Source organism: Tribolium castaneum, chromosome 5 (genome assembly GCF_031307605.1).
Source record: "Tribolium castaneum strain GA2 chromosome 5, icTriCast1.1, whole genome shotgun sequence".
Classification (NCBI taxonomy): domain Eukaryota; kingdom Metazoa; phylum Arthropoda; class Insecta; order Coleoptera; family Tenebrionidae; genus Tribolium; species Tribolium castaneum.
Window position 1 is genome coordinate 14,307,808 of NC_087398.1, and position 12,400 is coordinate 14,320,207.

Consider the following 12,400-nt stretch of genomic DNA (forward strand, 5'->3'; position numbering starts at 1 on the left):
AGTCTTAACATAAGGCTTAACATTTGAAAAAGGCATGTAAAAATTACGTTTTTAAGACTTGAGTTGTTGCATTAATGGGATTTTAATCTTTATCTTCTAAAATATCTGCATTTTAAATTTCATAAAAATCCGTTGACAAATAACTGAGATATTAAGCTCGAAAGTCTTAGCTGAGACACCCTGTATAATAGGAAATAAATCGTGTGTTTATTAATTATTTAATTAATTAATAATTGATTGAGGAATTAATTAACGAAGATTAGGAATGGATTTTTTTGCCAACAGTTTAAATGACTTTTTAAATCAGACAATTTTACATTATTTTGTTTTGCTAGAGATAAAGAAGCAAAATTATTTTTTATTTAGAAGCAATCACCAACGTAGGTTGTCTCTTATATTTTGGAAACGGACTTCCTGTTGCTACTATCTGAAAACCAACATCTGTATCGTAAATTTCGGCTTATTTTAAGATAGGCTTATTTAGGATTTTTTGGCCTTATTCTCTTCCAAGCAAAATAGTGAAGATTGATTGAAGTAATATTTTATGACAACAATGCAATAGGGACAGAAAATTAGGGTTTCTTCGCTTACTATCTTATACTTTTTAAAATAGATGTTGCCATGAGCAGATATGGGGTCTAAGGAAACCCTACTTTGCACTTTACTGCAGACTAATCATTTTCTGTCCTCAACTGCATTGTTGTCATGAAATATTACTTTAGTCAATCTTCACTTTTTTGCTTGGAAGAGAATAATAAAAATTCATCTCAGTCAAAAATTGAATTAACTCATGAAAATTTTCGAGTAATGATTTTTTTCATGATTTTCGACAAGGATTATCTCAACAACATGATGAACTTGATGCGACTTTTAGCGATAAAAACTTAATTCAAGTATGACCCTGATTTGCTTGATGAGAAACTTTGTGAGGGTTGTCCAAAGTCGGTTGTTGTTTTCTAAAACTTTGATGCTGTGCATGAAATGATACTGCAAAATTGTAATGCGACATATCGTAAGATTAAGGCATCGTTGGGTACTTACTACAGGGACCAACATACTTTCAACATTGCATTTACATTTAGCCGACAAATTATTTTTTCACGTTAGTTCCCACTTATTTCCAAAAATTGTTAAAAAAAGACTGGTTTTTGGGTTAAAAAAGAGGTTTGCAAATTGGTTGAAAAGTATTCAAAAGTGTATTAACCTTCATGGTGAATATTTTGCAAATTTTTAAAGCTATGTGCGATAACGAATCTTTGTCGTCGCTGCACTCCTCCTCCAAACAATTGTCTTGGATCGGTAAACTCTCCTTACCGTTCTTGATACTTAATATACTATTGTTTCTCAGGTTTCCAGTAATTCAGCTTTTTAGTTTGGTAATTTCTACATAGTATTTAATACTATTCATTCCTTAATTTTTAAGTTTTTTGTGTTTACTCTTGTCTTTTTTAATTACACCTGAAATTTTGCCAATTCCACAACATATTTGAATTTTTTTTAAGTCATTTTATACTAGAAATTTTTGTATAGAATCTGGCAATGATTAAAACTGGTAGAATATGGCAATGATTAAAACTGGTAGAATATTTTTTAAAAGCCGTTTAGTCATAAAAGTCATAATTTTTTAGTCATAATTTTAGTATAAAAGTCATTTTATACTAGAAATTTTTGTATGGAATCTGGCAATGATTAAAACTGGTAGAATATTTTTTAAAAGCCTTTTTTTCTTAACACTATAGAGACAGTGAGTGATTTAGTAGAAACGGAAAAACGCTAACAAATGTGTCATACCTACAAACATTTTATTTTTTCAGAAGCAATGAAATTGTTATGAACATACAGGATGTTTCTTTTTTATTGTTACATATTTAAACGGGTGATAGTGATAGAACATTCAATTTTAATACAAAAATTTGTATCAAAAATACTTCGTAAAGGAGCTTCACCCCTTGAAAGGAGTGCTCCTTTAGTGATTTTTTTCTCAATATTTCTGAAATCATTTTAGATAAAATTACAAAATTTGGTACAGTGAATAATCCTCATACGATGATGTAATAAGGATACCTTTACATCAAATTCAAAAAGCGCTATCTAATGGCCATTGTAAGAAATGGTTCCCGACCTCGTCAGTTCGTTCCAGTTTAAAACAAATGATGGGAGTTGGAGCACCATACCTTCTAACACCACCTCTCATACGAATTAGAGTGTCAAATGTAGCAATTAATCAGGGGCGTCCCAAAAAGGGGGGGGGGGTGTAGGGTAAAAACTATCCAAACTATTTTGGCTTTAGTTTTTTGACACTTCTAGTGATAAAAACATAAATTTCATGTTTTTTTACCCAAAAATGTTCTCTTGTGTGGTTTCGATACAACTCACTGTTTTTGAGTAAAATTCATTTAAACGTCGTCTAACACCATAAACAGCATGAAAATTAGTGATGAACAGAGACTTTCGCGATCAGGACCTGTCCTGAAGATGAACAAGAATTGGCAAAACGTCGACATTTTTTTACAAATTGTTGCGATGTAACCCTAAAAGACCCAGAATTTGGTTCTGCTCATCCTTCCTGATTTTTATGCTGTTTATGTTCTATAACTTCAGTTTTACTCAAAAACGGTGAGTTGTAATGAAACAACACAAGAGACTACTTTTGTGTATAAAACTATGGGATTTACGATTTTGTTGCTGAAAGTATCAAAAAACTAAAGCCAAAATTGTTAGGATGTTTTTTACACTACTCCCTTCCAGTTTGGACGCCCCTGATTAAAAATTTCTACATTTTTCCTCGAATTCGATTAGGCGTATAGAGATTACTAACTCTACCAAATTTTGTAATTTTATATGTAATGGATTCTGAAATATTGAGAAAAACTCACTAAAAGAAGCACCTTCCCTTATGAAGTATTTTTTATACGTGTTTATAAGATACTTTTGCCTTAAAATGAATGTTCTATCACCTGTTTACATTCGTAACAAAAAAAAAACGGAACACCTGTATATCTGATATTTCTACGTTCATGTTGTTCTATTTTAAAAATTTCTGGTAGATCGATCTGACGGACATTTCTCTTTCTTATGTGTCTGGTTAAAAGTCTCCTCTGACTACAACACCCAAAAATATTAGAGTTTCCAACATGGCCGGAGGGCCTACGTTCAAATAAATTTATTGGTTCTGTAGTGGACAACGAATTTGAGAGTTCAGAAGTTAAAAAGTTAAAAATCTGCCACATTTTGATACTCGTACACTGGCGCTCAAAAAATTTCGGAAACTTTTTAATTAAAAAAAATAAAGTACTTAATTTATTTTTTGTGTGAATTTAACACAATCAATCATTAACTAGTGTCTTAATGTGTAAAAAAAATCTTATTCAAAACTGCTTATCAGATAATATGCTATTTACTCGTGAAGTATGCTATCTAAGAATTGTTTCTTTAAGGCTCTAGACCCTCTGGGAGCTGGCGCATACGTTTTACGTGTAAACTGTTTTCACTGTTTTTAGCCGCAAATTTAGACTTGAAGAGTTTCTTGACATTTGCAGTGTTTCTTTATAAGTAAATGTAGGTCGAAGAGTCATTTTTGATTGAAATAAATGCCTAGATATTTTTTTATTAAATAAAATGTCTGTTAATGAAGTTGATACGAATTTTTGATAACGGTGCATTGTATTGAGAATTTAAAAAAAACATTTTATAGGAAATTTAAAAATACAGACTTGAGATATTTTAGATTTTTGTTAACTGTTCTTAATTGTTAGATATAAAGCAAAAATTAAATTGTAAGTAGGCAACTTTTAATGCATCCTTCTTCGAATGCGTAGCTAGCTGGAAGAAGATTTATGACGGGTTTAGGACGCACCGCTGGAGGTAACCACCATTGGGGTGACCCACAAGATAATAATTTTATTGCATTTGTTCAAGACAGAGAAATGTATCGGCACAAATAGGAATTTTAGCGATTTCTCTAATAGTGGAATAAAATTAAAGCACATGATTTCGGAATTAATTTTTTTAACAAAATAATTAGGTACCTATAGATTTGCATTACGTTTTTTTTTTTTTGTAGACACTGCTATCAACGTATCTTATGAGATTTTGAAATACGAGTAATCACGCTCGCTATTTTTTTGAATACTTTTAACAATAAAATTATTCCTGTTTTAAAAAAAATATAAAAAAAGATGATTAAAACTTTAGTTGTACTTAGCTTCGTTCTGCACAGGTTTTGTGATAGAACTACTGAGCTCCCTCACCACGACAAGGTGTCAACCCACTGAGGAAGTTTTTTTTACTTTTATTGTTCAAATTAAAAATTATAATTATTATTAAAATGCTTATCATCATATTATGTATTTATGTAAAAATCTCTAAAACTAAACTTGAAATATTATTTACAAATCCTTTTTTATTATGCTGCGTAATGGTAAATTGCGACTATGTCTTGAATCAATTATTTCTGGTAACATGGCATTCATATAAAAATTTTCAAGACAATCTATCATTCTTCCGTTCCAATATTTACTATCGTCTTTCTCAATAATACAATATTTTAAATCTGTAGAGGTGTACACTATAAAATAACAAGTTTGGCGATTAGTAATGTGGAGCTGACCTTGTACTTGATACATGTAATTATGTTTTTCTTTTAAAACTATTTTACTATCATCTTGAGAATCTATTTCTAAGTATTTAATCAATTTTTGTTCTATGGCAGTTTTAATATTTGTGTTTCTTGCGCTAAATGGACATTTAATTTCAAGAATAGCATTTGAAGCCACTAACCCATCTGGTATTGCACCTAAAAATTTTTTTTCTTTATCAACAAAAAAGCCGCATGAATCTACCTTTATACCTGTGATCTGTTCAAACTTCTCCTTTGCTTTCTCTTCATTATCAATTCCCCACTGTAGTGATGGCCGAGGTGGGCGATATATTGGTTATAACTTGTCTAATGGTTCATTTGTACGTAGTTTATTTTAGAATTATTAGAAATAACTTCAAATTTAACCTTCTTGGTGCTCCATAGCAATTTTTAAAATCTGTCGGCTATGGTCCGAGATGGCTGAATGATTTTATTGATCAACAGATATTAGTTAACCGAAATCCTTCCATAAATTAAATAATAGCGAAAAATAAAGAAAATCTTAGGATACTTCGTTCGGCGAACACTACAAGCGATTGAATTTTTGTGTGCGAGATATGATGCCCCTTGCGAGTTATTTTCATAAACATTCCATTTTATTATTGTCTTGTACCGAATTCCGCCGTCCGCACCCCTTTAACGACTTCCCAACTTCACCAAATTTTTGTTACTTTTTTCCCAACACAGTTTCCCGAGCGTTCTCTTGGCTAAATAGTTAAAATACTTTCGGAATTCTTCATTAAAACTTGTCCGCGTTTCGAAATATTGTCTCGACAAGCCTACACAACCTTAAGCCGCCAATTTAATTCTAAAACAGGCAGGCAAAGCGGCTTTATTTTACAAAAGAAACGAGCAGTTAGACCATTAATTTATTTTCCCGGCTCAGCTTTGTCCCGTTTTTTCAAGCGCTCCCGCTTTCATGCAAATATCATACGTTTTAGTGGCTTTTATTCGATTTGTAATATTTTAGGATTCTACAAGCAGCTTCCGGAACCCATCTCGAGTGAAGAGTGCCGCCGTTTGCAGTACCGGCGAAAAAGCGACTCGGTGAAAAAACGAGTGAAGCAAAACTTCGCCAACATTTGGTAAGCGATGACCGACAGCGGAATTTGATGTTTTTAATTGTGGGCAATTCAGTGAAGCTCAAGTTTCGGATGCGATTCGACAGTGGCTGAGGACACCGACGTTCGACGCCAGGCCCTGGGAGGACGAAGAATTGCTTCTCCTGCTTCAACAAATGTATCTCGATTATGATCTCTGTTCAAAGTTTGCTATTGACATAAATACGCTTAGAAATTTCCTCTACGAAGCCTACAAGAATTATAATGACGTGCCCTTTCACAATTTTAGACACTGCTTCTGCGTCGCACAAATGGTAAGTTGCACACGATTTATTCATCCTTTGCTCCGGCTTTTCATTACGCCACAATGCAACATTTTTCAACAACCGCTTAATTCCCGAGGGAAAAGTCACTCTGTTAAATACTTTAAAAGTCGTAAAATCTACAGAATCCGAGATTAATTTGGTATGTTGATAGCTGTTAAATAAATAACTATTATTGTAAAAAATACAGGCTGCTTAAAAACTGGCGCACCAACTCAGTGCTATGTTATTGAGAAGCAAGTGCAGATTACGGGAAAAATGTTGAAAAAATTCCTAAAGTAATATTTTAAAAAATCTGGAGCTACAAACTTATTGTGTTACCTTCTTTAGTTTTTATTTTTTTTTATGTTTTCATGTTTCATACCAGGTAATCGTTCCGTAACAAAACGATGAATAATTATTTTTAAATTTCCCATCAGACTTTAGCAGTTTTTTTAATTTAGAAAAATTAAAATTTATTCAAAAAATCACAATGTGTAGATCATGACTGTTAGACAACGTTGCCACATATCATTTATCTAAAATCCGTTATTAACATTAATACAAAGAATTTTTTTACTATTCTTACCTTTATATGTAACCAGTTCTCTAACACATACCATTGAGTTGGTGAGCCAGTTTTTGAGCACGCTGTATACAGGGTGTAACGAAAATATGAGGACAACAGTGAACCATAGATTCTCTAACTTAAAATAGAGCGATTTAAGCCAACGTACCTCTATACCAAGTTGTACTGTTAAGAAGTTAGAGGGCGCCAAAGTTAAAAAAATATTTTCGTTTGTTATTAGTAACTTCTGGATCGAATAATCGATTTTGCTGAAATTTGGTACAAATAGTTTGTCATGTTTTGGTGCTATTTCTTGTATCTTTTTATTACTGAAATTATCAAGTGATCACATTTTGGGACATATTTTTGTTATTCGTTATCTGAGTGGTGTAGTCCTTTTTTTATTCGAAAGACTCTTTATATTATTATTATCATAATTATCACATTATCGGGTCAGTTTTTTGAGAGAATAATTTTGGACAAAACTGTCGACTTGTAAACAAAAATTGACATTTTTGCAAACTTTTTTAAAATTCATATCTTTGTTATTATAAAAAATAAAAATTTGAAACAAAGACAAAGACACTTTTTACAGATAATTTAATAATGTTATCAGCGTTTTTTTCTAATCATTCGTTTAGCTGTAATAACATAAAGTTGTATCTTTTTAAACAGAAATTATAGTTGGCTATGACATTTTCGAAAAGCTTACTTTTTTCTGAATTGACAAAAATATATAGATACAGTTTGATATTGTTATATACTTTTTATAAAAAATATATTTAAAATATTTGAAAGTATAGTTAATTTTTTTAATTAATCTCTATTTGACATTTTCAACACCAGATTTGACATTTTTGAAAATTGGACGTTAGTGTTAACCGTTAATTCGTTAGTATAAAAGTGGTCTAACATAAGTAAATGTGTTGTTGTACGTGTTTCAAACTAGAGACAACTTAAAAAATATTTTCTAGGTAAAAAATTACATCAACCTTAATTAAAAAAAATACTATTTATGATAATGCCAACCTGACGGCTCTTAGAAAGTTGATTATAAAAAAATCGACTATAGTTGGCCATAGAAAAATTATTTCACAGAAAAGGTGTGAATAATTTAGAAATTTTGTAAACGGTTATTAAAGTAAAAAATGTGAAATTATCAAAATAAGCTGTTAAAGTTATTTTCAATTGAACAAATAATACGATTGTCGCAGATCTTAATTACATAAAAGATGTGCAGAAAATTGAAAACGAAGTGTCACTAGCATTTAATGACACTTTTTTATGGTTTAATGAAGTGCAGTGGAAGTTATGTTCATAATATTATGTATTTTTTTACCGCAGAAAGATTTGATTTTAATGTTTGGATTGACATTTTTTTGTAAAATAAAATTTTATTGACAGGAAATCATACAATTAATAATATTTTTCTTTTTCCGACATTTTATGTTTAATTAGAAAATACAATGATAATGTAAACTTACCATTTTTATTTTAAGAACAAATAATTTTTATTAATCACCAAAATTTGATGTAATAATAATTTATTATGCTGTTGTTGTTTAAAAAATCATTAAATTATAAATACTTATTGGGTAATACATTTTTCATAGTTTTAATTGAAAATCCAAAATTTTTTATGGCCTACAAAAAAGAAAAAGCGAAATGGTATATTTTATCTTAATTATTTAAAAATAATGTATTACACAAATAGACATATTTAATCAGAAAAAATTAACTTTTTGAAAATATCATGATTCCTATTTAAAAAAACACAACTTTATGTTATTACAGCTAAATGCATGATTAAAAAAATTGCTGATAACATTATTAAATTTTTTGTGAAAAGGTGCTTTTACAATGATTTTATTTCAAACGTGTATCTTTTATAATAAAAGATATGATTTTTTAAAGATTTTGCTAAAATGTTAACTTTTGTTTATAAGTCGAAAACAAAAGACGATAGCGAGATGCGGTTTTGACCAAAGTTTATTTCTCAAAAAATAAATCCAAGAATGTGTCACTCGTTTTTCTCTAAACCTCTCAGTTTCGGAGATCCGCTATTCGGACATCCAAAATGCAGCACATAAATTGCGACTGAATGCACTTACCTTAAACGTTACAAAAACAAAGCTAGTGGAGTTTCACTCTGCACACACTCTAAACGATATATTTCGTATTATCACAATACTCCTAAATGATACTATTAGAACTGCTAACGGCACAGTAAAGTTCTTAGGTGTATTTCTTGATAAAAACTTACCTCGAGTTCACATATTGAAAAAAAAATACTAAATTAACACCATCAAATTACTACGGTATTATATTTTGGGAAACGTAAGTGAAATAAGTATGGTATGGTGTTACAGAAATTTGTTACAGAAATTTTTTTGGAAACAATGTTCCACGCGGTTCGTACTAAGCTTACAAACATCCATTTTTTGCAACATTTATATTAACAAAAAACATCATTGTTTGAATGTAACTACCCTACCACCATTCAAACACCATTCAAACCAAAATCAGACAAAATTTAAACTTGTTCAAGAATGTTAAAAAAAACGAAATTGTATTTTTTTAACCATTTACCAAAGTCAAGTCATTCGTATAACTTGAGAAAAATTAAAAAATGTTTAAAAATATACATTTACACAGACTGCTCACAGGCATATGGTAAAGAAATGCTTACATAGAAAAGTTAAAATAGTAAAAAATCTATCTATTAATTTTTTTTATAAATAACAAATTTTAAATATGTGGAAACTTTGCCTAACGATCGTGATCGCAATAGAATTTGCCCAACAATAAAAATAAATTATTTTTTAAATAGTTTCCCAGAAATAATACGCTATGTTATCACACCAAAATTTTGATTTCTTGATGAATTTTAATATGTATGTATGTAGATTTATTAAGCAAGCGTTTTTATTCCTTCAATGAGTTGTACGAAGAGGCAAATGAGATATTGTAATTTAAATTTAAACATTTAAAATCACTTCTGTCAATAGGTAATTGCATTATTTTAGATGTAGTGTAGTTTTATTCGTTGTGTTGAAATATTTCAATATCCAAAATTTAAAAAAAAATAATTTGCCTACATTAATATACCAAAAAAATTCATAGTTAGCCGTACTTAAAATTACTAATAATAAATAATAAGACCATTTTAATAGTAGGAGTAACTTCCCCTCGTTTAATCCCTATTATAAAAGTTTTTTTTAAGCAACGGTAATAAAAATTAATAAAAAAAGAAAGGGCGAATGCAGTTTATGAACCCCTTTTCCAGATGTACGCCATCTCTTGGAGCGTGGATTTGCCCTCGAAAGTCGGCGATTTGGAAGTTTTGATTTTGCTAACATCGTGCATCTGTCACGATCTGGACCATCCCGGTTACAACAACATTTACCAAATCAACGCAAAGACCGAATTAGCGATCCGTTATAACGACATATCGCCGTTAGAGAATCACCACTGTAGCGTAGCATTCAGGATACTCGAAAACGAAGACTGCAACATATTCAAGTCTTTCAAAAGCGAGGATTTCAAAACAGTGCGCGAGGGCATCATCAGGTGCATATTAGCTACAGACATGGCTCGACATAATGAAATCCTCACCAACTTCAGGGAGATTACGCCCAATTTTGACTATAACGACAAAGCTCACGTTAATTTGGTAAGTTGGGGGCAATGCAGTGGCGGCTCGTGGACTCATCACAAAAATGAAAAGCCACACAGAAAGCAATAAGAAATGTTTTGAACCTATTTCTCTTAAAAAAAACTTTAAAATTTTTATGAAATCTACGAAGTAAGTAATCTTTCTCGAATCTTTCTCTTTTTCGAAGCAATGAAAAAATAATCTAAAACTCAGCTAAAGTAACGGAAAATTCCAGTTGAAACTTTGAAATGGCTTATCAAAGTTTGTTATATTCATAGTTCGCAATTAAGTGGTAAATTAAAAACAGTGTTTTTTGGTAGTTATTTTTACTTTACATATAAAATAAGACGAAATAATTATGGTAAAAAAACATGAAGCTTTTAGGAGCTCAAAAGAAGTGGAAGTAACTCGATTACCATTAACCCAATATTCGTAATTTCTTTGATATCAACAAATCTATCTGGTCTTTGAGCTAAGTTCTTTAAAAAAATCTATTACATTGAGTGAAAATTAACAAAAACAGATACAGAAAAAAGTCCTCCCATAAAAAAAATATAAAAGTGTAAAAATTTTGCACCGATTTTTTTGGCGAAGATACTACTGAATTTCATTTACTCAAATGTTATCGCCTATTAGTAATGTAAACATTGAAAAAATGTATTTAAAAGACTCACCGGAAATACATTTCCAATTTGTGGTAAAAGTAAACATTAAGATTCTTAATTAAAAAATTGGATTGGCACACAAAATATAAATTCTTGCTACTTGCTATTTTTTTTAATTTTAGTTTTTAATTAATTTGTAAGAGTTTATTGCAATTAAAGCTTTTCTTTTTTCTATAAATTTTGCAAAAACGCAGCAGTGTCTTAGTTTCGTTTATTTTTTGTCAATCTGTATTTCTCATAATATAGAAACCAAAGTTTAACGAGCGAGAAAGTCAGTTTGCAAATAAATTTGAGACACTTAAAATTATGAAAAACTCAAATGGATAATCTGATAGATTTGAATTATAAACCTGATATATTTTTAAAATTAGGAAAAACTCCAATAAATCTTTAGATGGTTTTGGTTCACCAAAAAAAAATTGAAAAACCGATCAAAAATCGAAAAACGCAAATTCGGGGGCCCCTTCTACCAATTGACTATTTTTTATAGAAAGACTATTTTCACTAACATAGTTTTATTGGTTTCCGTTTCACTACTCCTCATTTGCTGTCGTTTTTGAGTGTTTAAACATTAAATTTACATCTTAAACTTACTAAGAATAATGATCAACAAAGAAAGTGACGACACGTCTATTGATGAACTGATGAAGATGCTTAAGCAAAAAAACAACATAAATAATTTGTAAAAAAAAGAAATATTTTTGCTATTGATAATAATTAAAGCATTGGAGCCGAATATCTTTATGGGTGCAAGAAAAAAGTTCTAATTCAAATTATGTCGTTTTTATTTCGCAGGTTTTCTGGTTTCAGCTTTTTATTTTCTCTCATTTCAATTTTACGATTCGACTCGTATTTCAGTAAATCACTTTAACAAAACAGAATAAAATATAAAATCCAATGCAATCTCGACGTCGTTTCAACAGAGAGTACGAAAGTTCATTTAATTAATATAAAAATAAAGTTCTAGTTAAAATTCTGAGAAATTAAATAAATCTTGAAATCCTATCTTAAATTTCGAAAACGTGAACCTAAAGGCAAAGACATTGATAAAATCAAACATAATCAAGTTGAAAAACAGACGGATTTCAATTCCAAATTTAAAAAAACTTAGATAAGGTTAATAACCTTAATTCACATTAAACTGAACCTAAAAACTTTATTTACTCTTATTTCAGGATTATATCTAATTCTGTGCACATTTCAGTGAATCATTTTGACAAGAACAATATTATTGTACGTTCTTTATTCAACAAAACAGAATAAATTATATATTTTAATGCGAACTAAAAAAATTAAAAAAGTCAAACACTTCCAAGGATTCGGGTTCTAAAACTCATAAAGTCTAATTTTCATTTCTTTTTCTACAACTTCGCCCTTTATTTCTCAAATCAAACAAATGTTCAAGATTCTTTGTTCTCTAAACAATTTCCATATTTCCATGTTATGTATGACAATAAGTAATTTGGTTGCTTTCCTGAAAGCATAATCTTAAAAATTTCTATGAAAATTC

At 30.0% G+C, this 12,400-nt stretch overlaps 1 protein-coding gene across 3 annotated transcripts in view; it reads left to right on the top strand.

Annotated features, from left to right (window-relative positions):
- Positions 1–12,400, top strand: part of Pde9 (Phosphodiesterase 9) — a 177,714-nt gene that overhangs the window by 154,401 nt on the left and 10,913 nt on the right. For all 3 annotated transcript variants that reach the window (XM_064356540.1, XM_015979849.2, XM_015979850.2), the window contains 3 exons: positions 5,610–5,724; positions 5,777–6,014; positions 9,857–10,243. In XM_064356540.1, coding sequence (XP_064212610.1) covers positions 5,610–5,724; positions 5,777–6,014; positions 9,857–10,243 — 740 coding nt within the window. The remainder of the gene's footprint in view (positions 1–5,609; positions 5,725–5,776; positions 6,015–9,856; positions 10,244–12,400) is intronic.